This window comes from Hypanus sabinus, chromosome 12 (assembly GCF_030144855.1).
Source record: "Hypanus sabinus isolate sHypSab1 chromosome 12, sHypSab1.hap1, whole genome shotgun sequence".
NCBI lineage: Eukaryota > Metazoa > Chordata > Chondrichthyes > Myliobatiformes > Dasyatidae > Hypanus > Hypanus sabinus.
This window is the reverse complement of record NC_082717.1, coordinates 30,787,535-30,812,978: the sequence shown is the minus strand read 5'-3', so window position 1 is coordinate 30,812,978 and position 25,444 is coordinate 30,787,535. Positions and strand designations below refer to the sequence as shown.

At 41.3% G+C, this 25,444-nt stretch overlaps 1 protein-coding gene across 4 annotated transcripts in view; it reads left to right on the top strand.

The window, feature by feature from the left end:
- The window catches only part of LOC132402741 (tetratricopeptide repeat protein 7A-like), a 245,947-nt gene that overhangs the window by 57,391 nt on the left and 163,112 nt on the right, over positions 1–25,444 (top strand). For all 4 annotated transcript variants that reach the window (XR_009515057.1, XM_059985708.1, XM_059985710.1 and 1 more), the window contains one exon: positions 13,192–13,329. Coding sequence is in view for 3 of the 4 variants with exons in the window: in XM_059985708.1 (XP_059841691.1) it covers positions 13,192–13,329 (138 nt within the window). In the remaining variant the exon portion in view is untranslated. The remainder of the gene's footprint in view (positions 1–13,191; positions 13,330–25,444) is intronic.

Sequence of the window (25,444 nt, the reverse complement as noted above, 5' to 3'; positions counted from 1 at the left end):
ATTAATGATTTAGATGAGGGAATTAAATGCAGCATCTCCAAGTTTGCGGATGACACGAAGCTGGGCGGCGGTGTTAGCTGTGAGGAGGATGCTAAGAGGATGCAGTGTGACTTGGATCGGTTAGGTGAGTGGGCAAATTCATGGCAGATGCAATTTAATGTGGATAAATGTGAGGTTATCCACTTTGGTTGCAAGAACAGGAAAACAGATTATTATCTGAACGGTGGCCGATTAGGAAAAGGGGAGGTGCAACGAGACCTGGGTATCATTGTACACCAGTCATTGAAGGTGGGCATGCAGGTACAGCAGGCGGTGAAAAAGGCAAATGGTATGTTGGCATTCATAGCAAAAGGATTTGAGTACAGGAGCAGGGAGGTTCTACTGCAGTTGTACAAGGCCTTGGTGAGACCGCACCTAGAGTATTGTGTGCAGTTTTGGTCCCCTAATCTGAGGAAAGACATTCTTGCCTTGGAGGGAGTACAGAGAAGATTCACCAGATTGATTCCTGGGATGGCAGGACTTTCATATGAAGAAAGACTGGATCGACTAGGCTTATACTCACTAGAATTTAGAAGATTGAGGGGGGATCTTATTGAAACGGATAAAATTCTAAAGGGATTGGACAGGCTAAATGCAGGAAGATTGTTTCTAATGTTAGGGATGTCCAGAACGAGAGGTCACATTTTAAGGATAAAGGGGAAGCCTTTTAGGACCGAGATGAGGAAAAACTTCTTCACACAGAGAGTGGTGAATCTGTGGAATTCTCTGCCACAGGAAACAGTTGAGGCCGGTTCATTGGCTATATTTAAGAGGAAGTTAGATATGACCCTTGTTGCTAAACGGATCGGGGGTATGGAGAGAAAGCAGGTACATGGTTATGAGTTGGATGATCAGCCATGATCATACTGAATGGTGGTGCAGGATCGAAGGGCCGAATGGCCTACTCCTGCACCTATTTTCTATGTTTCTATGACTACTAAAAGTTAGAGGGAACATTGCCTGTAATAGAGGCCAAATTTCAACTGCATTTGATGCTGTCTCCACTTTTGTAGGCTGAATATAGAATGCTCAAATCCAGTGTATTTCTTGCCCCAGGGTTGCCAGTTAGGTCACTGTAGTGAGTTACAATGTCTTCAAAGCTGTTGCTTTGGCTATTCTGATTAATTGATTAATTAATTAACTGATTAACTAGCCAATTACTGAAACAATGGTGACTCCAGTAATCTAAGTTAGAAGTGTAATATTTATATCATGTCAAAGGGTATATTAATGTTGATTAGGACCCATCTGTCAGATGCTTGTGGAAACAAAGATTTTGGGATTATTTAGAAGGAAGATAACAAATAGGAGTTCACTTTAAGCTTATCCTGAACCATAATTGGGTCCACCTGTGGTAACAGTGGGCTTCATGCCCAAGGAAACTTGCAAAGTTTAATACTAGCAGTAATAGGTTTTGTTTGGGAAAGAAGACTATCCATTGTAAATTTTTAAATCATTAAAGAAGTGTATAAGGTAAACTCAAAAGAGCATGTTTCTACTCATGAGCAAATGCAAAAGTGGAGGACACATTGATGAATTAATTTAAAATTAGTTTGTGAAATGCTGCAGGAAATATTGTTGAAATGACAGGCGCAGAGAAAGCTTAGTAAAAAAACAATGAAAAGAATCAGGCACAGTTACCCATGTGAACCAAGTGGCCTGAATGGCCTGTATTTACTTAGTTATGTCTGGGGTACCACCACCAAATTAACTTGCCAAACAAGAAATCAATTCATTATTTCCTTGTCAGAAAAATGGTTCTATCTTGGCCTTAATTAGCAAATGCTCGCTGCTCCTGCCAGTGATTTTATTTTACATCAGATTGGTACTAGTTTGTTTTAGTTTGATTGTGGAATTGCTGATGCTCTCTGGTCAGGATTTCTGTTTCAGAAAAATCAATTACAATTGATTTGAACAGAAGAAAGGATCTATTCAATCATGGTGACTGTCTCTAAGTATTATTCATTGATTGTTTTTAGGGCAATGTATTGATTAAATAAAATTGCAGCTGATGCAAAATGTCATGGCTTATTGACAAAAAATGCTGCAGATTAATGCAATGTTGTCAGTACACACTATGCTAATGCGCTGATCTGTACACAGTATTTATACATACATAATTCAATGATGTAATACTGTGGATTATTAGAGAATTGTTACAATCATAATTTACAGAATAACCATTCTATTCATTCTTTTTAAGCTGCACAAAAATCAAAATATTTGAGCCACTCCTTCTCACTTCTCTATCTGTAATCTTGTAAATTTTACAAGATTAAGCATTTATCCCTCTAAATGTGATGAGGTTATTTTGTCACTACCTCCCTTTCAGGCAGTGAATTCCAAGCTCCAATTATTCTTTGGTTTAAAAAAGATTTTCCTTTAATTTTTTCTTATATTTCTGCTATTGTCTTAAACCTGTATCTCCTAGTTGTTGAGTCTCTGTTAAGGGAAATATATCTTTCTTCACTCCATCTAGATCTCTCATGATTTTTTTTCCACAGACAAACAGAATAGGAAGAGGACAGGCACCTCAAGCCTGCTCTGCCATTCAGATGAATTGTGGCTGATCTTATATTAACTGCAATTCCACACTCCTGTCTAGCCCTGGTAACTTTTCAGCTATTTGTTTGTGGAGAATCAAATACTTTAAAAATATTCAAAGATTATGCTTCCACAATCATTTAAGGAAAGGGAATTACAAAGGAAAAAAAGTTTTCCTCCTCTAAGAGTAACCAAACTGCTTTTTCTTTTCCATTGATACTCCCTGGCCCGCTGAGTTCCTCCAGCATTTTGTGTGTGTTGCTTGGATTTCCAGCATCTGCAGATTTTCTCGACTATGCCTCCTCTGTGTCTTAAATGCATGATCCCTTATTTTTAAACAGTGACTCCTAGTTCTAAATTATTCCATGAGGAAACTTCCTCTCTATGTTCATCTTGTTAGGCCAAAGGAGTAATACCTTAGAAAAGGCAGGTTAGTGTAGTGATTAGCACAGCACTTTACGTGACCAGCAATCTGGGTTCAATTCCCTTCGATTCTTACCTGCAAAAGGCAAATTTTCAGTGTTGTAAAGAAAAATTGGACATATCTATCAGATGAGGGTTACACAGCGCTCAGTAGTTGGTCCGCTGTATTTTGTTGTTAGGCCACAGCTTGAGTACTGTGCACAATCCTGTTTGTACACTCTTCCCATGACCCCATGGGTTTCCTCTGGATGCTCCGGTTTTCTCCCACACTTCAAAGACATACCAGTTGGTAGATTACTTGGTCATTATAAATTGTCCCGTGCTTACGCTACGATTAAATCAGTGCATTACTAGGTGGTGTGGTTTGAAGGGCCGGAAAGGTCTTCTTCGTGCTGTATGTCAATTTAAAAAAATCGTAAACATGAGATGCTGCAGATGCTGGAAATCCAGAACAGCCAACAAAATGCAGGAGGACCTCAGCAGGTCAGGCAACATATACGGAGGCGAATAAGCAGTTGATGTTTTGGGCTGAGACCCTTCATCAGGACCTAAGTTAAATTTTTCTTCAGTCTCCATTGTAATGAGAAAGCTATGCCCATAGAATCAGTCCTTCCCTATAATTATATTCTGGTAACTTCCTTATAAATCTCTGTGCTATCACAGAGGAGGTTTATGAGGGTGCTGTCTATGGATCAGGAGGTGTGACCCATGGACCAATGCTGCTGGGACACAAGCCAGGGCCTGATCATCCTGGGCAAGAGTGTCTGCTGTTGAAGGACCTGCAGTACCTGATAGCACCAGGTTATATCACTGATGACATGTCCCAGAGCATCTTAGGATGTATCGCAGTATCATAGCCTTTCTGTAGGCTGATGCTCGGGAGTCTGCGCAGTACTTCAGCTGTGGCCTACTGTAAAACACAAGGGGTTTAGTACTGAGTCTTGTGCAACCCTCATTGGATAGAATTTGTCCAATTTTTCTTTACAACACTGAAAATTTGCTTTTTGCAGTTTAATTTCCTTTGCACTGTCCTGTTTCCTCTGGCTCTTGGTCCAGTTGCGAGTTAACCACAATTTGTGGTTTCTCGTTATTGATTCTGTGGTACAGAAAATAAATTTTCCCTCTTTATTCTGTCAATACATATTTTTCTGCTTTATGGAGATCATTGCTTGTGTATATTTACTATGGGCACCATTTTATAACCAAGGAAGCAAAACATTACAAAAATGCTATTATATGTAGAAAAAAAACAGCTGTAGTTCAAGATTAAAAATCAGATGACTCCATCTATTAACCCACTCTGTACTTATTAACAGATCTGCAAAAATCTCATTCTAAATTCCAGTTTCGTACATGACTAGTGGCTGATGGATTGGTCAGTGCTGGGCTATTTGAGCTTACTGTTAGAGTGAGACTCCTTGCATTCACGTGCACAGTGCCTTATGAAAGTATTCAGCCCCTAACCCTTTGTTCACATAAATGAGAATTCCAGCCAGGAATTTTGATCAATCCAACTGATAATTTTCATTTGTGAATCCAGGCTTTATGGTCGTGGATTACTTTTGTCCTGATTGCTGATGCTTTCTGTTATTGTTTGCACAGTGTGTTATTTTTATCCTCTCTGCGCATTGGGTGTTTGTTGATCTTTTTTTAAAATAGGTTCTTTCAGGTTTCTTGTTTTGTGGCTGCCTGTAAGCAGACAAATCTCAAGGTTGTATAATTTGTACATACTTTGATAATAAATTACTCGGAGCTTTGGACCTGCTCATTTTTTTCACAGTGGAGCCCCCAAAACAGGGAAAATTGTAAAGCATGAATAACTAAAAATTCAAAAACTGTAATGTCAGCAGTTCAAAAGTATTCATCTCCCACCTCTGGCAGCTTTATAGCCAGTTGCCTTTTTGGATAAAACTCTATTAGCTTTGCACCATGTTACGGAGCGAGATTTGCCATTCCGCATTGCAAATTTCTCAAGCTGTGCCAGTTCATTTGAGGAGTGACAGCGGACAGCCATCTTGAGGATTTGCCAGAGATGTTCAATCAGGTCAAGATCAGGATTCTGACAGGACCACTCAAAAACTATCTGGCAGTTGGGCTTTGTCCTGCTGAAAGATGAATCTCCCCCTCCCCCAATTTATGCTTTTCTGGCAGAGACTAGCAGGTTTTTATCCAGGATCTCTCTGTATTTAGCAGTATCCATCTTCCATCAATTCTGACTAGATTTCCAGTCTCTGCTGCTGAAAAGCACCCCAATAGCATGATGCTACCTCCACCATAATTTACAGTGGAGATGGTGTTACCTGGCTAAAAGTGCTAGATTTTCGCCACATGTACTGCTTAACATTGAGGCCAAAAAGTTCCACTTTAGTCCCAGCCCCCACAAGACCTTCTTCCACATCTTTACAGCATCTTCTAAGTGACTATTTGCAAGATCTTTGCAGGCAAGGATATGCTTATTTTTAACCAGGTGTTCTTCCTTGCTACTCTTTCATAAATACTCTTTTTGTACAAGGCCTTAAAGATTGTGGAGCCATAAACTTCATCTCCATTTGCAGCCATTGACTTCTGCAGCTCAATCAGAGTGACTGTGGCATCATAGTATCCTCTCTTATAAGCGCCATTTTTTGGCAACTGTTTAGAGGGGAGGCCAGGCCTTGGCAGTGTGGCTGTGGTTTCATATTTTTTCCACAATGGACTGCACTGAGCTCCAGCGTATGTTCAGTGCCTTTCAGATGATCTTGTATGCTTCCCCAAGTTTGTCCTTCTCTGTTATCGTTTCCTGCTTGTCTTGGATGTTCTTTTGTCTACATTTGGTTTGGTCTGTTGAAAATCTTCCGTACTATTGGACCTTACAGAGAGAGGGGGTATTCATTCTTATGATTTCATTGAAAACAAGTGATTCTCCAAATTTCCACATCAACAAATTGGTAAGGTAATGTACAGTATTGTACCTGAGAGAAATCAGTGTAGTAATTACAAAGGGGTTGAATACTTTTTCACAATTTTGGTTTTTAATTTTCAGTTAATTGTTGACAGGTTTTGGAATTTTTCCTTTGATTTAACGTGATGCATAATATTTTGTAGATTAGCTCAAAAATCCTATTTCAATATATTTTAAATTTAGAAAATGAGACAGTAAAATGTGAAACTAGTTGAGGGGGATGAATACTTTTTCAAGACACTGTATATAGCTTAACCTGGAGGCTCTGTGTAACTTACGTTTTATTGTTGCCTTGTACCTTTAGCCCAGTACAGCACAGTACAGGCGTTTTGGCCCTTGATATAGTGCTGACCTTTTAACCTGGTATAAGACCAATCTAACCCTTCCTCTTACATAACCCTTCATTTTTCTAACATCCATGTGCCCATCAAGGAGTTTCTTAAATACTCCTAATGTATCTGCCTCTGGCAGGGAATTTCGTGCACCCATCACTTTCTGTCTAAAGGACTTGCCTCTGACACCCCATGGGGGGGGCCATGCTTTCCTGCAACTACTTTAAAATTATGCCCCCCTTGCCCCTGTATTAGCCATTTCCATTTTGGGAAAAAGTCTCTGATTATCCATGAAATCTCTGCTTCTTATCATCTTATACACCTCTATCAAGTCACCTCTCATCCTTTTTCATTTCAAAGAAAAAAGCCCTAGCTTGTTCAACCTTTCTTCATAAGCCATTGCCTTCTAGTCCAGGCAACAACCTGGCAAATCTCTGCATCCTCTCCATCCTTCCTGTGAGGAGGTGACCAGAACTGAACACAATATTCCAAGTGTGGTCTAATCAGTTTTTTTATAGAGCCACATTACCTCACGGCTTGCGAACTGAATCCCCTGACTAATAAATGCCAACACATCATGTGCCTTCTCAACTTGCATGGCAATTTTGTAGATGTAAAAGTCTCAGAGCTGCATTGTCAGAGGCATTTTGGTCAGCTGACTTCATAAATAGATAGATAGATAGATAGATACTTTATTCATCCCCAAGGGGAAATTCAACATTTTTCCAGTGTCCCATACACTTATTGTAGCAAAACTAATTACATAAATATTTAAAATATGATATGCATCTAAAATCACCCTCCCAAAAAGCATTAATAAATAGCTTTTAAAAAGTTCTTAAATAGTTTACTAAAGTGCATTGAGTGGTAACTTAAGCTCAGTCCTAACCCCGGCACTTTAACATGTCTTGCCCCTGGTGGTTGAATTGTAGAGCCGAATGGCGTTGGGGAGTAATGATCTCTTCATCCTGTCTGAGGAGCATTGCATTGACAGCAACCTGCCGCTGAAGCTGCTTCTCTGTCTCTGGATGGTGCTGTGCAGAGGATGTTCAGATTGGTGTCACAAAAAAGTAGTAGTTAAGCCAATGCACTTAGGTGTTTTTTTGTGTGTTTTTGCTATGTGCAAGCGAGATGTAACTCATTTGTGTATCATTGCGTCTCAAAATGTTGCATCCAAGCTTTTCCAAAATTTAAAACGACAGACTGTGTAATTTCACACTCAGGGCTTAAAATGCAATATTGAATGTTCAAAATATCTAGCCAGTATTGTAATGAAAAAGCTGCACCAATGCGGATTTTCATGAGCCTTTTTTTCTTTATTTCTTTATTATATGTAGGCATTGTTAATAATGATCATTCCTAAGTCTCCTCGAGAAAGTGGTAGTGATACATTTCTGAACTATTATAATATGTAGGAGTCAAATGGTTGTTGTGATGCATCTGGTGTGGTAGTGTAGTGGCTAGTGCTTGTCACTTTCACCTTCAGCTTCCACCCCTGGCTAGCAGTCTTGCGAAAAGGAGAGCTGAATGCACAAGTCTGTCGCTTCCAGTACAGAGTCTCTCCAACAGCAAGCCTCACGTAGTGCCTCCTTGATGGCGACACAAGGAAACTGAATACCTTTCCGACTCAAGCTGAACTTTAGAGGACAGGGAGGAGGTCTGGCCCCTGCACTCATAGTTCTCAGGCCCACTGGTGTGTGGACATGCCCTGGTACTCGTGAACCAGATGCCCAGCTGTAGGTAAATGGCCTCACTGCCTTGTAGGCAACTTCGGGAGAGACAAAGGCTACAGGAGTAAACCCAGATAGAAAATCCAGAGTGGAGCCCCTAAGGCGGCTGGACGTCACTGATCATCCTTCTGGCAGCTCCTGCAGCCAAGCTGGTACCAAATGTATTGCTGTGCTTTCCTTTGGACTACACTGGTGAGGTTGAGAGGGGGGGGGGGGGGTCTTGACTACTAGGCATCTCAGGATCTCCATACTTTCCACCCAGGTTTGTGCCCTGGAGAGGTAACACCATTGCTAAAGAAACCCCTCTGCTTTGAGACAAATGGATGCCATTGCCATCATAATCTGTCGTGATTCAATTACACAGCAATATATTGCCAGAAGTGTTACTGAAGTGGGAACCTAAGGCTGTGTTGTTCCTATATGCCTATTGCCCTTGCCTTTGTAGCGATAGCTGTGCAGAGCTATTAGAAACATCGTGACTGGTTACTGTACACATACTGCTGACCCCACCTCCTTATGATGGAGAAAGTGAATGTTCAAGTTAATGGAAGGGACCTTTTTAACCAAGTAGTTAGTTTCTGGGTTGTGATGAGCATGAGTGTTATTGGATCTCATCTCATTAAGGCAAAAGGGAGAAATCCATCACACTTCTGCATTGTGTCCTGTGGATGAGAACCCTACAGATGAGCTGCTCGATACATAACACCTAGCCTCTGACCAATCTTTGCAGCTATAGTATTTATTTGGCAGCTGCATTTAAATTTCAGGCAACCTCCACAATGTTATTAGGGCTGGATTGAACAGTGATAATACTGTTGAGAGCAGTTTGACTTTGTCTAGTTGGAAGTGGTTATTGGCCATTACTGATGGTGCTGTTGAAGTCAGCTGTCATTTTTCAGTCCTTGCTTGAATGACATTGAGTCACATAGCTCAGATCAGGCCCTTTTATAATCTCTCAGTCAAGTGCGCCTTGGAAACTATGAGATATAGGAGCAGAATTAGGCTTATTGGTCCATCGAGTGAGTCTGCTCTGCCATTTCATCGTGGCTGATCCAATTTTCCTGCCTTCCTCCTATATCCCTTCAAGCCCTGACCAATCCAGAATCTCTCAACCATTGCCTTAAATGTACATCAAGACTTGGCCTCCACAGCTGCCTCTGGCGACAAATTCCACATATTTACCACTCTCTGGCTAAAGAAATTCCTTCTCATCTCCATTCTAAAAGAATGCCCCTCTATTTAGAGGCCTCGTCCTTTGACCATAAGACATAGGAGCAGAATTAGACCATCTGCCCCATTGGGTCTGCTCTGCCATTCAAGCATGGCTGATCCTTTTTTGTTCTCCTCAACCCCAGTCTCCGGCCTTCTCCCCATAACCTTTGATGCTCTGTCCAATCAAGAATCTATCAAGCTCTGCCTTAAATACACCCAAAGGCCTGGCCTCCCAACTGCACGTGGCAACAAATTCCACAAATTCACCACCCTCTGGCTAAAGAAATTTCTCTGCATCTCTGTTTTGAAAGGGTGCTGCTCTATCCTGAGGCTGTGCCTTTTTGTCCCAGACTCTTCCACCATGGGAAACATCCTTTCCACATCTACTCTGTCGAAGTCTTTCAACATTCAAAATGTTTCAGTGAAATCGCCCCTCATCCTTCTGAATTCCAGCGAGTACAGACCCAGAGCCATCAAATGTTCCTTGTATGATAACCCTTTCATTCCTGGAATTATCCTTGTGAACCTCCTCTGGACCTTCTCCAATGCCAGCTAAGTTGAGGGGCCCAAAAATGTTCACAGTACTCAAGTTGAGGCCTCACCAGTCCCTTATAAAGCCTCAGAATCACATCCTTGCTCTTATTTTCTAGACCTCTTGAAATGAATGCTAACGTGGCATTTGCCTTCCTCACCACTGACTCAACCTGCCAGTTAACCTTTAGTGTGTTCTGCACAAGGACTCCCAAGTCACCTTGCATCTTAGATTTTTGGAGTTTTTCTCCATTTAGGAAATAGTCCATACATTTATTTCTAGTACCAAAGTGCATGATCATGCATTTTCCAACATTGTATTTCATTTGCCACTTTCTGGACCATTCTGCTAATCTGTCTAAGTCCTTCTGTAGCCTACCTGTTTCCTCAACACTACCTGCCCCTCCATTAATCTTCCTATTATCTGCAAACTTAGCAACAAAGCCATCTATTCCATTATTTAAATCATTTATATACAGCATAAAAAGAAGTGGTCCCAACACTGACCCCTGTGGAACACCACTAGTCACTGGCAGCCAACGAGAAAAGGATCCTTTTATTCCCACTCTCTGCCTCCTACCAATCAGCCAATGCTCTACCCATGTTAGTAACTTTCCTGTAATACCATAGGGTCTTACCTTGGTAAGCAACCTCATGTGTGGAATATTGTCAGAGGTCTTCTGAAAGTCCAAATATACAACGTCCACTGCATATCCTTTATCTATCCTACTTGTAATCTCCTCAAAGAATTCCATAGGTTCGTCAGGCAGGATTTTTCCTGAAGGAAACCATGCTGATTTTGTGCTATCTTGTCCTGTATCACTAAGTACTCCACCACCTCATCCTTAACAATTGACTCTAACATCTTCCCAACCACTGAAGTCAGGCTAACTGGTCTACAATTTCCTTTCTGCTGCATTCCTCCTTTCTTAAAGAGTGGAGCGATGTTTGCAATTTTCCAGTCCTTTGGCACCATGCAGGAGTCCAATGATTTTTGAAAGATCATTTCTAAAGTCACCCCTATCTGTAATGCTACCTCTTTCAGAACCCTAGGCTGCAGTTCATCTCGTCCAGGTGACTTAAGTACCTTTAGGTATTTCAGCTTTTTGAACACCTTCTCTCTCGTACCAGTGACTGCACCCACTTCTCTTCTTTCACAGACTACATCAGGCACACTGCTAGCGTCTTCCACAGTGAAGACTGATGCAAAATACTCATTTAGTTTATCAGCCATGTTCTTGTGCCCTGTCATTATTTCTCCTGCCTCATTTTCTAGTGGTCCTATACCCACTCTCATTTCTTGTTGGTCTTAGACTCTCCCACTATAGGAAACATTCTCTCCACATCCACTCTATCAAGGCCGTTCACCATTCGACAGGTTTCAACGAGGTCACCCCTCATTCTTCTGAATTCCAGTGAATGCAGTCCCAGAGCCATCATATGCTCTTCATATGACAAACCATTCAATCCTGGAATCATTTTCGTGAACCTCCTTTGAACTCTCAAGTTTCAGCACATCATTTCTAAGATAAAGGGCTCATAACTGCTCACAATACTCCAAGTCAGGTCTCACCAGTGCTTTATAAGGTCCCAATATTACATCTTTGATTTTATATTCTAGTCCTCTTGAAATGAATGCTAACATTGTATTTGACTTCCTCACCACAGACTTGGCCTGCAAATCAGCATTTAGGTAATCCTGTACAAGGACTCCCAAGTCCCTTTGCATTTCAATTTTTTATATTCTCTCTCCATTTAGAAAATAGTCAACACTTTCATTTCTTCAACCAAAGTGCATGGCCATACACTTCCCAACACTGTATTCCATCTGCCATTTCTTTCCCCATTCTCCTAATCTGCTTAAGCCCTTTTGTAGCCTCTCTACTTCCTCAAAATTACTTGCCCTCCACCCACCTTCATATCGTCTGCAAACTTTGCAACAAAGCCATCAATTCCATCATCCAAATCATTGACATATAATGTAAAAAGAAATAAACCCAACACAGATCCCTCTGAAACACCATTAGTCACCGGCAGCCAGCCAGAAAAGACTCCTTTTAGTCCTAGCCATTTCCACTGACCAATCAGCCATTGCTTTATCCATGCTAGGTTCTTAACAGTAATACCATGGGCTTGTAGCTTGTTAAGCAGCCTCATGCATGCACCTTGTCAAAGGCCTTCTGAAAATCCAAGTACATATCAATTGGTTCTCTTTTGTCTATCCTGCTTGTTATTTCTTAAAAGAATTCCAACAGATTTGTCAGGCAAGATTTTCCCTTGAGGAAACCATGCTGACTGAGGTCTATTTTATCATATGCCTCCAAGTACCCTGAGTCCTCAGCCTTACTAATTGACTCCAACATCTTCCTAACCACTGAGGTCAGACTAACTGGCCTATAGTTTCCTGTCTTCTGGAACTATTCCAGAATCTAGTGATTCTTGAAAGATCATTACTAGTGCCTCCACAATCTCTTCAGCCTCCTCTTTCAGAACCCCGGAGCATAAACTGGATGCTCATGTGTTCTCCTGCATCACACGTGCAGGTCAGTATTAGCGATTGTAAATCAGAAGTAGAAAGTGGTCATCAAATTGATAGTTTTACCAAGCAAGATCACAGTGCTACTGGAGCATAGCGGTTAGCACAACACTTACAGCTCAGGGCTTTCGGAGTTTGGTGTTCAGTTCTGATGGCGTTCTGTAAGAAGTCTCTGTACGTCCTCCCCATGGTTTTCCCTGAGTGCTCTGGTTTCCTCTCAGATGTACTGTGTAGGTTAATTGGTCATTGTAGATTGTGCTGTGATGAGGTTAGGGTTATTCAGGGTTACGGGGTTGCTGGGGCAACTTGGCTAAGAGGGCCGGAAGTGCCGACTCCACCCAGTATTGTTAAATAAGTGAAATAAGCAAACCATTCAGTTTGAATGAAGACCTTGGACAAGCCCTCAGAACTTAAAAATTACAAAAAATGGTTAGTTTCATAAGTTCAAAAGTTTATTAATTTTATTTATTTAGATACAGTATAGACCTTTCCAGCCCGTTGAGCTGCATCACCAAGCAATCTCCTGATTTAATCCCAGCCTCATCACAGGGCAACTTGCAATGAGCAATTACCCTACCAACTGGTACGTCTTTGGACTGTGGGAGGAAACCAGAGCACTCAGAGGAAACCTATGCGGACATGGGGAGAACGTATGAACTCCTTTCAGGCAGTGTCGGGAAAATTACAATTCCCCTTTACTAGCACTTTATAATTTTACTTGCTTTTTTTATGATTGCCTCAGTCTGCATTTCCATTTCCAGGAAAATTATATAGTTATAAAGACTTGCCCCAGGTTAAATACCATCCTCCAGTATAGGGCTTGACCATTCCCAATATAAATAAAAATAATACAGGCAACTTTTAATTTGAGTAAATATAGATTTTTTCTTTACATCTTTACAGGCAAACCGCGATGCTGTAATAAGCCGTGCTCCTGACCAAAAGAAAGATCGCAGCATCAGCTTCCAGATCGCTTCCACGTTATATGACCTCTTGAGCATTACTTTGGGCAGAAGAGGACAGTATGAGATGCTCTCAGAAGTAAGTAGTTATAATTAATTTGATTACGTGCTCAGTGTCTGCAGCAGGTTGGCTCAGATGAACAAATTTAATCACAATTATTGTGTAGATTTGATCAGGTTAAAACATAAGTTGTGGAGTAATTGTTTGCTCTTGAAAATTTTCATTAATAACTGTTCACCAGATGTTAATAAATTTAAATGGATAAGCTGTAAGTTACATAATTCCCGATGCTAGTGATTGTCATGAAAGAAAGGATAGCTTCGATTGAACTGTTTTTGATATGTTTAAATTTTCCTTCTAGCACGCCCTCCCCATCTCCCACGCACACATTCAGTTCAATATGAAATATTTTGTTGTTTCTCAGAAAACAGGGTATTCACTGCTTGGAACTAAATTTCTTCATGATATTTTTCCATACAGTGTACAAGACAGATAACTGGAAAATATGTTTGCATCATTTCCATCAAGAATTTTGTTTACAGGGCAGGGGAGACTTATGGTAACATTATTGGACTAGCAGCCAAAGTGATGGATCCAGAGATACAGTCCAAACCCCATCAGGAATCAGAATCAGGTTTATTATCACTGGCACGTGACATGGAATCTGTTAGCAGTAGCAGTTCAATGCAATACATAATATAGAAGAGAATAAATAAACAAGTAAATCAATTACAGAATACGTATATAGAATAGATTAAAAACATGCAAAAAAACAGAAATACTGTATTATTTTTTAAAAAGTGAGGCTGTGTCCAAGGGTTCATGTCCATTTAGGAATTGGATGGCAGAGGGGAAGAAGTTGTTCCTGTTGTTCCTGAATCGATGAGTGTGTACCTTCAGGCTTCTGTACCTCCTACCTGATGGTAACAGTGAGAAAAGGGCATGCCCTGGGTGCTGGGGTTACTTAATAATGGATGCTGCCTTTCTGAGACACTGCTCCCTGAAGATGCCCTGGGTACTCTGTAGGCTAGTGCCCAAGATGGAGCTGACTAGATTTACAACCCTCTTCAGTTCTTTCGATCCTGTGCCGTAGCCTCCCCCCCCCCCCCCATACCAGACAGTGATGCAGCCTGTCAGAATGCTCTCCATGATATATCTATAGAAGTTTTTGAGTGTATTTGTTGACATGCCAAATCTCTTCAAACTCCTAACAAAGTGCAGCCACTCCCTTGCTTTCTTTATAACTCCTTTGTTATGTTGAGACCAGGTTAGATCCTCAGAGATCTTGACACACAGGAACTTGAAGCTGTTCACTCTCTCCACTTCTGATCCGTCTATGAGGATTGGTATGTGTTCCTTCATCTTACCCTTCCTGAGGTCCTCTATCCGCTCTTTCATCTTACTGACATTGAGTGCAAGGTTATTGTTATGGCACCATTCTCTAGTTGGCATATCTCACTCCTGTACACCCTCTTGTTGCCACCTGAGATTCTACCAACAATTGCTGTATTGTCAGCAAATTTATAGATGGTATTTGAGCTGTGCCTAGCCACACAGTCGTGTATATAGAGAGTAGAGCAGTGGGCTAAGCACACACCCCTGAGGTGCGCCAGTGTTGATCGTCAGTGAGGAGGATATGTTAACACCAATCTGCACAGATTGTGGTTTTCCGGTTAGGAAATTGAGGATCCAATTGCAGAGGGAGGTGCAGAGGCCCAGGTTCTGCAGCTTCGCAATAGGATTGTGGGAATGATGGTATTAAGTGCTGAGCTATAGTCGATGGACAGCATGCTGACATCAGTGTTTGTGTTGTCCACGTAGTCTAAGGTCCTGTGGAGAGTCATTGAGATTGTGTCTGCTGTTGACCCATTGTGGCAATAGGCAAATTGCAATGGGTCCAGGTCCTTGCTGAGCAGGAGGATTTCAGTCTAGTTATGACCAACCTCTCAAAGCATTTCATCGCTGTTGATGTGAGTGCTACCAGGCGATAGTCATTTAGACAGCCCACATTATTCTTCTTAGGCACTGGTATAATTGTTGCCTTTTGAAGCAAGTGGGAACTTCTGCCCGTAGCAGTGAGAGGTTGAAAATGTCCTTGAATACTCCCACTAGCTGATTGGCACAGGTTTTCAGAGCCTTACTTAGGTACTCCATCGGGACCTTCCGCTTTGCGAGGGTTCATTGGCCTCTGACAGAGATCACAGGGTCATCAGGTGCAGCAGGAATTTTCACAGCTGTAGTTGTGTTCTCCCTTTCCAAGCGTGCATCGGAAGCATTAAGTTCATCTGGTAGTGAAGCATCGCTGCCATTCATGCTGTTGTGTTTTGCTTTGTAATGTCCTGCAAACTCCGCCAGAGTTGCTGTGCATCCGATGTCGTCTCCAACCTCATTCAAAAGTGTCTCTTTGCCCTTGAACTAGCCCTCTAGAAATCATATCTGGTTTTCTGGTACAGGCCTGGGTTGCCAGACTTGAATGTCACAGATCTCGCCTTCAGAACCAGTCTCCTGGTTCAACCATGGCTTTTGATTTGGGAATGTACAGTAAGTCTTTGTAGGCACACACACATCCACACGGGTTTTAATGAAGTTGGTAACAACTGCAGCATACAAAGATGAATCCTGGATGAGTATGATAACTGGGGAATTTGAATTCAAATAATTAAAAAATGGAATTTGAAAAAAGCTATTCTCATGATGAGCACTATAAAGCTACTGGATTGTCAGTAAAAATCCAGATGGGAGTAAAATCTGTCATTTGAGCCTACAGGTGTCGAATGTGGTCAATGTAGCTTCCTTCTCAGTTTAGGAAAAAGTGGGGATGGACAACAGATGGTTGCTCTGCAAAGGTATCTATCTTATTTGAGTAAATAAAGAAAAGCTGGAAGGTTAGTGTAAACAACCTGTAACCTTTTAAATTCATGCTATTTTGATGTGATTCAGTGATGTGTAGAATATGTAGAATGAAGAAAAAAAAGATTATTCACTTTGAAAGAGCATCATATCTCAATAATGTGCATCCTCAAACTTGCCAAAGTATCACTTCTTAGTCTGAGTAAGAGTTAGTTTTGTTAGAGACAAATATTAGAGTCACAGAATTGTACAAAAATTCTAATAACGCAAATGAGACTAGTGTAGATGGGCAGAAAGATTGGCTTGGACATGGTGAGCCAAAAGGACCATCTCAATGTCCAAGCCAATCTTTTTGCCTAATCTTTGTTGCTTGTATTAGAATGATATCCTTCTGTGCCTCGTCTGCTCAAGTGCCTTTTAAACATCTCTTGAATGCAGTGATTGTATCTGATGCCACCATCTCCTCTAGCAGTGAGTTACACAAACTTAATATGTATATAATTGCAAACAGCAAGTGTACCAGCTCCAATCCCTGTCGCACATCATTAGTTACAGACTGGCAATCAAGAATTCAGCCATCTCTCACTCCCTCTGCTTCCTATCACTAATTCGATTTTGGATTCAATAAGCAAACCTGTCTTGGACCCCATATGTCTTAACTTTCTGGATCAGTTCATCATGCAGGACCTTGTCAAATGGCTTCATTAATGTCTATATAGGCAACATCTGCAGCCCTGCCTTCATTAATTTTCTTATCCCATTATTATACTTGTTAGTTAATTTAATTTTAGTCAATCGAGTGTTGTGGTACATGTGTGGGCTAAGTGAAGTTAAATTATTCTGTGCTATTACTGTAAGATTATGTAGGTTTTTTGAAGATGCAAGCTTGATAGGTAGTTTATGTAAAATCCAAGGAACCGTTTTATTGAAATGTAAAAGAAATGATCCATCTTTCAATCAAAACCTAGCAGAGAAGATTACAATTTAGCACAATAAATTGTTATGTCATGGATTGCTTCTCAACAAACTGTAGATTGAAATGATGCAGACCCATTTTGTGGACCCTTTACAATCAGCAAGAAGCAGAAGAAGAATTTACCTCACCATTTTAAAAATAAATTTCTTTTTGTGACTCTTCTGTAGTTATCAATGACAATGCACAAACATATCGAGAAATAATGAGTGTACTGAAATAGGGAAGAGATCCTAAAATAATTTCAACTTATAAAATAACTATTTCAATTGGATCTGTTTCGTCACATGCCTTAAAGATATGAAAAGCTGTGAGATCCTTGCAATCAGGTGACAACCAACATCTTCAATTATCAATGGTCTTCAGTAACCAGAAAGCTGACTTTTGTTTTTTTCTCTCTTTCAAGCCTGGTTTTTCATGTTTTATTTAATCTTTTGCTCCTCACTGATGGCTTTATTGTTCAGAGCTACAACAGTGAATCAGATGTTCTATGGCAAGACACGCAGCTGATATTTGTCGTTTAGCATGTAATACATCTTCAGAGCAATCCATTTTTAGCCACATGTTGACAGGAAGCAATCTCCTGAATGTGCCATTTGCCCTGTGATGATTTTGAGAGCACTTTATGCATGTGAATAGTTGCTCTGTTCTTTTGCACAGAAGATAATTATCTAAGTTGCTAAATAATTGTTGGGAAATTTGTTAAATTCTACGGAGGATAACTGCACGCCTGTGTTAATTATATTACATAAAATGACACTAAAATTACAAGACATCCTTCCTAACTGCCCCCCATGGTTATCATTACTAGACACCTCATCCTATTCTAATTCATATACATTTGTCAACTTTTAAAATGCTTTTTCTCTCTCCCAACACATCTATGGAATGTGAAAAGACACCTAAACATCCAGAGGAAACACACACAATCACAGAGTGGATGTGCAAAAACCAACAATGCGATCCATGTTTCTCTGACATTGAGAGGCAATGCTTGTACCGGCCTTATTTGATTTGTTAATGGCAAGCATATTATTATCCTACAATTCTGAATGTACTCACAGTTGGAAATGTTTTCACCATACCCATCCATCATACTTATTGATAATTTTAAAGATTTTTTTCCAATAGAATTCAGAAATAGTTTGTCCTTCCTTCTAGCTATTGTTTCTGTTTTCTGACAATATTTTTAATGCTGGTTAATAGTTTTTAATGCTCTCACCTTTCAGTTCTATGTATAGAGTTATGTAAATTTGCAGTAAATTACAATTCCCCTTTACTAATACTTTATGTCTCTGTTAAAAAAAACCTGAAGTTTTCTTTCCCTATGTTGTTATTGTTTCAGCCTCTGTTTCCATTTTCAGGAAAATGATTTTCATTCAAACAATGATGCCTTAGTTGTTAGAGCCAAAATAGTAACCAAGAATTTTTAAAAAGCTTGTTTATTCACACAATACGACGTTGTTGGAAATGGAAGTATTTATTATACACCTTTAATTGCTGCTGCCTTAAGTCAACCACAGGGTCACCTAGAGGCCAAAGCTGATAAAGAATGATGTTAGTGATGAGGCCACGCTCAGGTTGGAGTAACAACACCTTATATTCTGTCTGGGTAGCCTCCTACCTGGTTCCTCACACTTTTGATAATGTCCACACCTGCCCCCTCTTCCTCACCATTCCCCAGCCCCTTTTTCTTCTCTCACCTTATCTTGCCTGCTCATCGCCTTCCCCAGGTGCTCCTCCCCCCCTTTATTTCATCCATGGCCTTCTATCCCCACCTAATAGGCTCCCCTGTATCTCTTTCACCAATCAACATCCCAGCTATGTACTTCATCCCTCCCCCTCCTGGTGTCACCTATTGCCTGGTGATTCTTTCTCCCCTGCCCCACCTTTTAAATCTATTAATCTTTTATTCTCCAGTCCTGCTGAAGGGTCTCGCTCGAAACGTCAACTCCTTTTCCCCCGCAGATGCTGCCTAGCCTGCTGAATTCCTCCAGCATTTTATGTGTGTTGTACATTAGTGAAACAGATGGGCTTTGAATCACAGTATAGAAGTTTCATTGTTACCATCACAGAGCCAGCTTTCCCAGTGCCAGAATCACCTGATGGAATGGAATTTAATTTAAACAGTCCCAGATCTCTTGTTGCTAACCCAGCAAAAAACCTAATCACTATGCCCACTCAATAAAGATAATTCTACATGGGATAAATGGTAAAATGTACTTGTCAATTGTCTATCATACATAACTGAATGCCTGGAAGGGAAGCAGGTTATTTGAAATGGGGCCCAATTTAGTTACAAGCAGTAGAATTATGTTTCCTGTAACTGAACAGCCAGGCTACTGTTCCTGAAGTTGCAGAACTTGAGCTAAACGGGAGAATCAGCAAAGGCTTGTTCTCCTAGCTGCTGTCTGGTGACACCTGCTGGAATGGGTGAACACAGAGGTTTGTTTCATTATGTTGCTCTGCAGTAGATAAAGTTAACAGGCGGTGAAATGCAGGGTGCTGAAGGACACTTCACACCCGTGATAACAAATTCACCAAAGAACTGATAACTTTATTGCAGAGTTAGAGATTTTTTTTCATCATTTATCTTTGAGTTTCTTATTGCACACATAGAGCAGTGGGCATACCAGGCAGGATAGTGGAATCTTCTTGCGGGATGTGAGAAGGCAGGGAGACCTCCAGTGTCCCTGATGACTACACCAGCGAGAAGTGCATCGAGCTGCAGCATCTAACAGACCGTGTTAAGGAGTTTGAGCTGGAACTGGATGAACTCTGGAACATTTGGGAGGCTGAGGGGTTGGTAGACAGGACATTAAGGGAGGTAGTTACATCCAAGATTCAGGACACAGGTAACTGGGTGACTGTCAGGAAGGAGAAAGGGGATGGGTAACCAGTGCAAGTATCCCTGTGGCTATTTCCTTCAACAACAGCTTTGGATACTGTTGGAGGGAATGTCCTAGCAGAGGAAAGCCACAGTGGTCAGGTCTCTGGCACTGAGTTTGGTTCTGTGGCTCTGAATCTAACGGGGAGAAGAGGCGAGCTGTAGTGATAGGGGCTTTGCTGGTTTGGGGAACAGAAAGGCAGTTCTGTGGAAGAAAACAAGATTCCCAGGTGGAATGTTGCCTCCTGGATGCCAGAGTCAGGGACATCTCGAGTCCACAGCATTCTTAAATGGGAGGGTGAGAAGCCAGAAGTCACGGTCCATGTTGGTATCAGTGACATGGGTAGGAGGGGTGACAAGGTCTTGTAAAATGAATTCAGGGAATTGGGTGCTAAGTTAAAGGACAGGAACTCAAGATTGTGATCTCAGAATTTCTACCTGTGCCACATAGCAGTGATACCAGAAGTAGGAAGATCATACAATTTAACATGTGGCTAAGGAGTTGGTGCAGAGGGAGGGCTTCAGATCTATGGATTATTGGGCTATCTTCCAAAGAAGGTGGGACCTGTACAGATAGGACAGTTTGCACCTGAACTGCAGGAGGACTAATATCCTAGTGGGCAGTTTTGCTAATGCTGCATAACAAGAAAGGGGTGGTGGTGTTAAATTCAAGTTGCAGGGGATGGGAACCAGAGTGCCAAAACAGACGGCGGAGTGCTTGTGGAGAAGGTTGTTGTTAAGCTTACATACAAAGTCATGAATCGAAAGATTGAGCATGGTGGGACAAATGTTCTGAGCTCCATATATTTAATTGCAAGCAATATTGTAGGAAAGGTGGATGAACTTCAGGCATGGATCAGCATGTGGAATTATGACATTTAGGTCATTAGTGAGGCTTGGATTTGGGAGGGGTAGAATTAGCAGCTCAATGTTCTGCGGTTCTACGTAAGAACATAAGAAATAGGAGCAGGAGTAGGCCATCCGGCCCATCGAGTCTGCCCCGCCATTCAATAATATCATGGCTGATCTGTCCGTAAACTCAGCTTCATCTACCTGCCTTTTCCCCATATCCCTTAATTCCCTTACACAGATTCACCACTCTCTGGGAAAAACAGTTTCTCCTCATCTCCGTCCTAAATCTTCTCCTCTGAATCTTGAGGCAAAGTCCCCTAGTTCTAGTCTCACCTACCAATGGAAACAACTTTCCTACTTCTATCTTATCTATCCCTTTCAAAATTTTGTATGTTTCTATAAGATCCCCTCTCATTCTTCTGAATTCTTCTGAATTCTGAATTCTTCTGAGTCCCAGGTGACTCAATCTTTCCTCATAGCTTAACCCCTTCGTCCCTGGAATCAACCTGGTGAACCTCCTCTGCACTGCCTCCAAAGCCAGTATATCCTTCCTGAAGTATGGAGACCAGAACTGCACACAATACTCCAGGTGCGGCCTCACCGGTACCCTGTATAGTTGCAGCATGACCTCCCTGATCTTGAATTCAATCCCTCTAGCAATGAGGGCCAACATTCCATTTGCCTTCTTAATAACCTGTTGTACCTGCAAGCTAATTTTTTGCGATTCATGAACAAGCGCTCCCAAGTCCCTCTGCACAATTGCATGCTGCAATCTTTCACCATTTAAATAATAATCTGCTATTATTCCTTCCAAAGTGGATGATCTCATATTTACCAACATTGTGTTCCATCTGCCAGACCTTGGCCCACTCACTTAACCTATCTATATCCCTCTGTAGACTCTCCACATCCTCTGTACAATTTGCTTTTCTACTCAGTTTAGTGTCATCAGCAAATTTTGCTACGCTACACTCAGTCCCCTCTTCCAAATCACCAATGTAAATGGTAAACAGATGCGGGCCCAACACCAACCCCTGTGGCACCCCACTCACCACAGACCACCAACCGGAGAAACACCCATTTATACCAACTCTCTGCCTTCCATCGGTTAACCAATCCACTATCCATGTCAATACACTTACTCTGACTCCATGCATCTGCATCTTATTTATTAACTCTCTTGTGTGGCACCTTCCTGAACGCCTTCTGGAAATCCAAGTATATGACATCCACCTGTTCCCCTCTATCCACTGCACTCATTATGTCCTCAAAGAACTCCAGTACATTTGTCAAACAGGACCTGCCCTTTCTGAATCCATGCTGCGTCTGTCTAATGGAACCACTCCTTTCTAAATGTTTTGCTATTTCTTCCTTAATGACAGCTTCAAGCATTTTCCCAACTACAGATATTAAGCTAACTGGTCTATAGTTGCCCATCTTTTGCCTACATCCTTTTTTAAAAAGTGGCATGACATTTGCTGTCTTCCAGTCCGCCGGGACCTGCCCAGAATCTAGAGAGTTTTGATAAATGATAGCCAACACGTCAACTATAACCTCCGCCAATTCCTTCAGCACCCTGGGATGCATCCCATCAGGATCAGGGGATTTATCTACCTTCAGGCCCTCTAGTTTGCTCATCACTATCTCTTTAGTGACAATGATTTTATCGAGGTCCTCACCTCCCATTTCATAACGTCCTTCTTCTTTGGTATATTAGACGTGTCCTCCACCATGAAGACCGACACAAAATAGTCATTCAATGTCTCAGCCATTTCCTTATAACCCAATATCAATTTCCCCTTCTTGTCTTCCAAGGGACCTACGTTGACTTTAGCCATCCTCTTCCACTTTATATATTTATAAAAACTTTTGCTATCTGTTTTTATATTTTGTGCTAATTTACTTTCATACTCTATCTTCCCTTTCCTTATTTCTTGTTTAGTTGTTCTCTGTTGCTTTTTAAAGTTTTCCCAATCCTCCAGTCTCCCACTACTCTGCGACTTTGTACACATGAGCTTTTAATTTGATACTATCTTTTATTTCCTTAGTTATCCAAGGCTGGCTCTCCCCATGCTTACTGTCCTTATTTTTGACTGGAATATACTTTTGTTGAGCACTGTAAAAAAAATCTCTTTGAAAGTACTGCACTGTTCCTCAACTGTCCTAGCAAATAGCCTGTGCTCCCAATCCACAATAGCCAACTCCTCCGTCATCCTGTTGTAGTCTTCCTTGTTCAAGCATAATACACTAGTTTTTAGATCTAACTATTTCATCCTCCATCTGAATGCAAAATCCAATTATACTATGATCACTCTTTCCAATTCTGTTTTAGACACGATAGAGCAGGAGGGACTTAAAGGGGGCAGGGTGGCATTACTAGTCGGAAAATGTCACAGCAGTGCACAGTCAGAACGGAATGGAGAGCGTGTCTAGTAAGGGTGGAAATGAGGAATGAGGTGGGAATGAACATGTTAATGGGATTATATTATAGACTATCCACCAGTCTGTGAGATTTAGGGGAGCAAATTTGCAGAGAGATCACAGACTGTTGCATGAAACATAAGGTTGTGATAGTAGGTGATTTTAACTTTCCAAATATTGACTAGGTCTCCAATACTGTAAAAGGACTCGGTGGGATAGAGCTTGTCAGATGTGTTCAGGAAAGTTTTCTCCATTAGTATGTAGAAGTCCCACCTAGCGAAAGTGCGATACTTGATCTCTGATTAGGGAATGAGACAGGGCAAGTGACAGAAGCTTGTGTCGGGGAACACTTTGTATATAGAGATCATAATGACATTAGTTCCAAGATAATTATGGAGAAGTCGAGATCTGGTCCTCGTGTTGAGATTCTGAATTGCAGAAAGGCCAATTTTGATGGTATCAGAGAGGATCTGGGTTGGGATAGCTTATTTTCTGGCAAAGATATACTTGAAAAGTCGGAGGTCTTCAAAAGTAAATTTTAAGAGAACACAGTTTGTATGTTCCTGTCAGAATAAAAGGAAGTTACCAGGAAAGTTGATGAAGGCTAGGCAGTGGATGTTGTCTACATGGACTTTAGCAAGGCCATAAGACATAGGAGCAGAGTTAGATCATTCAGCCCATTGAGTCTGCTCCGCTGTTCCATCATGGCTGACCCTGGATCCCACTCAACCCCATACATCTGCCTTCTTGTCATATCCTTTGATGCCCTGACCAGTCAGGAAGCTTTCGACTTCAGCTTTAAATATATCCATGGACTTGGTGTCCACTGCCGTCTGCATTCTACAGTTTAACTACTCACTAGCTTAAAAAAAGAAAATACTCCTTATCTCTTTTCTAAAAGGTTGTCATCAATTTTGAGGCTGTGCCTCCTAGTTCTGGATATCCCCACCATAGGAAATATCCTCTCCACATCCACCTTATCTAGTCCTTTCAACATTCAGTAGGCTTCAATAAAATCCACCCCCCTCGCACCAGCATTCTTCTAAATTCCAGTGAGTACAGGCCAATAAATGGCCACTCATGGGAGGCTGGTCAAGTAGGTTTAGTTGCTTGGCATTGAAGATGAGGTCGCAAATTATATTAGACATTAACTTCAGGGGAGAAGCCAGAGAATGGTAGTAGATGGTTGCTTCTCTGGAGGCCTGTGTGTGCCGCAGGGATCAGTACTGGGTCCTTTGTTGTTTGTCATCTATATCAACAATCTGGATGATCATGTGATAAACTGGACCTGGGATCTGAAGCAACTGGAAGAACGGGCTGAAGAATGGCACGTGGAATTTAATGCAGATAAGTGGTGGGTCTTGCACAGTGAATGGTAGGGTGCTGAGGAACGTGGTAGAACAGAGGGACCTGGGAATACAAATCCATAATTCCTTGAAAGTGGCATCACAGCTAGATAGGGTTGTAAAGAAAACTGTAGGCACATTGGCCTTCATAGATCAATGTATAGAGTACAGGAGGTGTGATGTTATGTTGAAATTTATTAAGACTTTGTTGAGGCCTGATTTGGAGTATTGTGTGTAGTTTTGGTCACCCAAAAAGCTGTAAAGAAGTTTGAAAGAGTGCAAAAGAAATTTATAACAATGTTGAGAACCTGAGTTATAGGAAAGGTTGAATAGGTTGGGACTTCATTCCCTGGAGTGTAGAAAATAGAGGGAAGGTTTGATAGCAATGTACAGAATTATAAATGGTATAGATACACTGAGGTTGTGTGAGACTACAACTAGAGGTCATTTGTTAAGGGTGAAAGGTTTAAGGGGAACATGAGGGGGTACTTCACTCAGAGGGTGGTGGGAGTGGGGAACAAGTTTTGGATGAGGGTTTGATTTCAACATATTAAGAGAAATTAGGATAGGTATAGGAATGGGAGCAGTTTGGAGGGCTATGAGCTGGGTGCAGGCCAACGGGACTAGTCAGATTACTGGTTTGGCATGGACTAGATGGGCAGATGGTCCTGTTTCTATGCTGTAGTATTTATTCTGTGACTATCACTGCCTGTGGGGGAAAATATGCTGTTTCAAATCAGAGAGAATTGCCACGTTTAAATAAAAATATTTGCATGTTACCTAGCAAGTAATACTGGGTAGTCATATTTTAAACTTCCACAATAAATTACATTTTATATTTCATATACATCATCATCTTGGTTT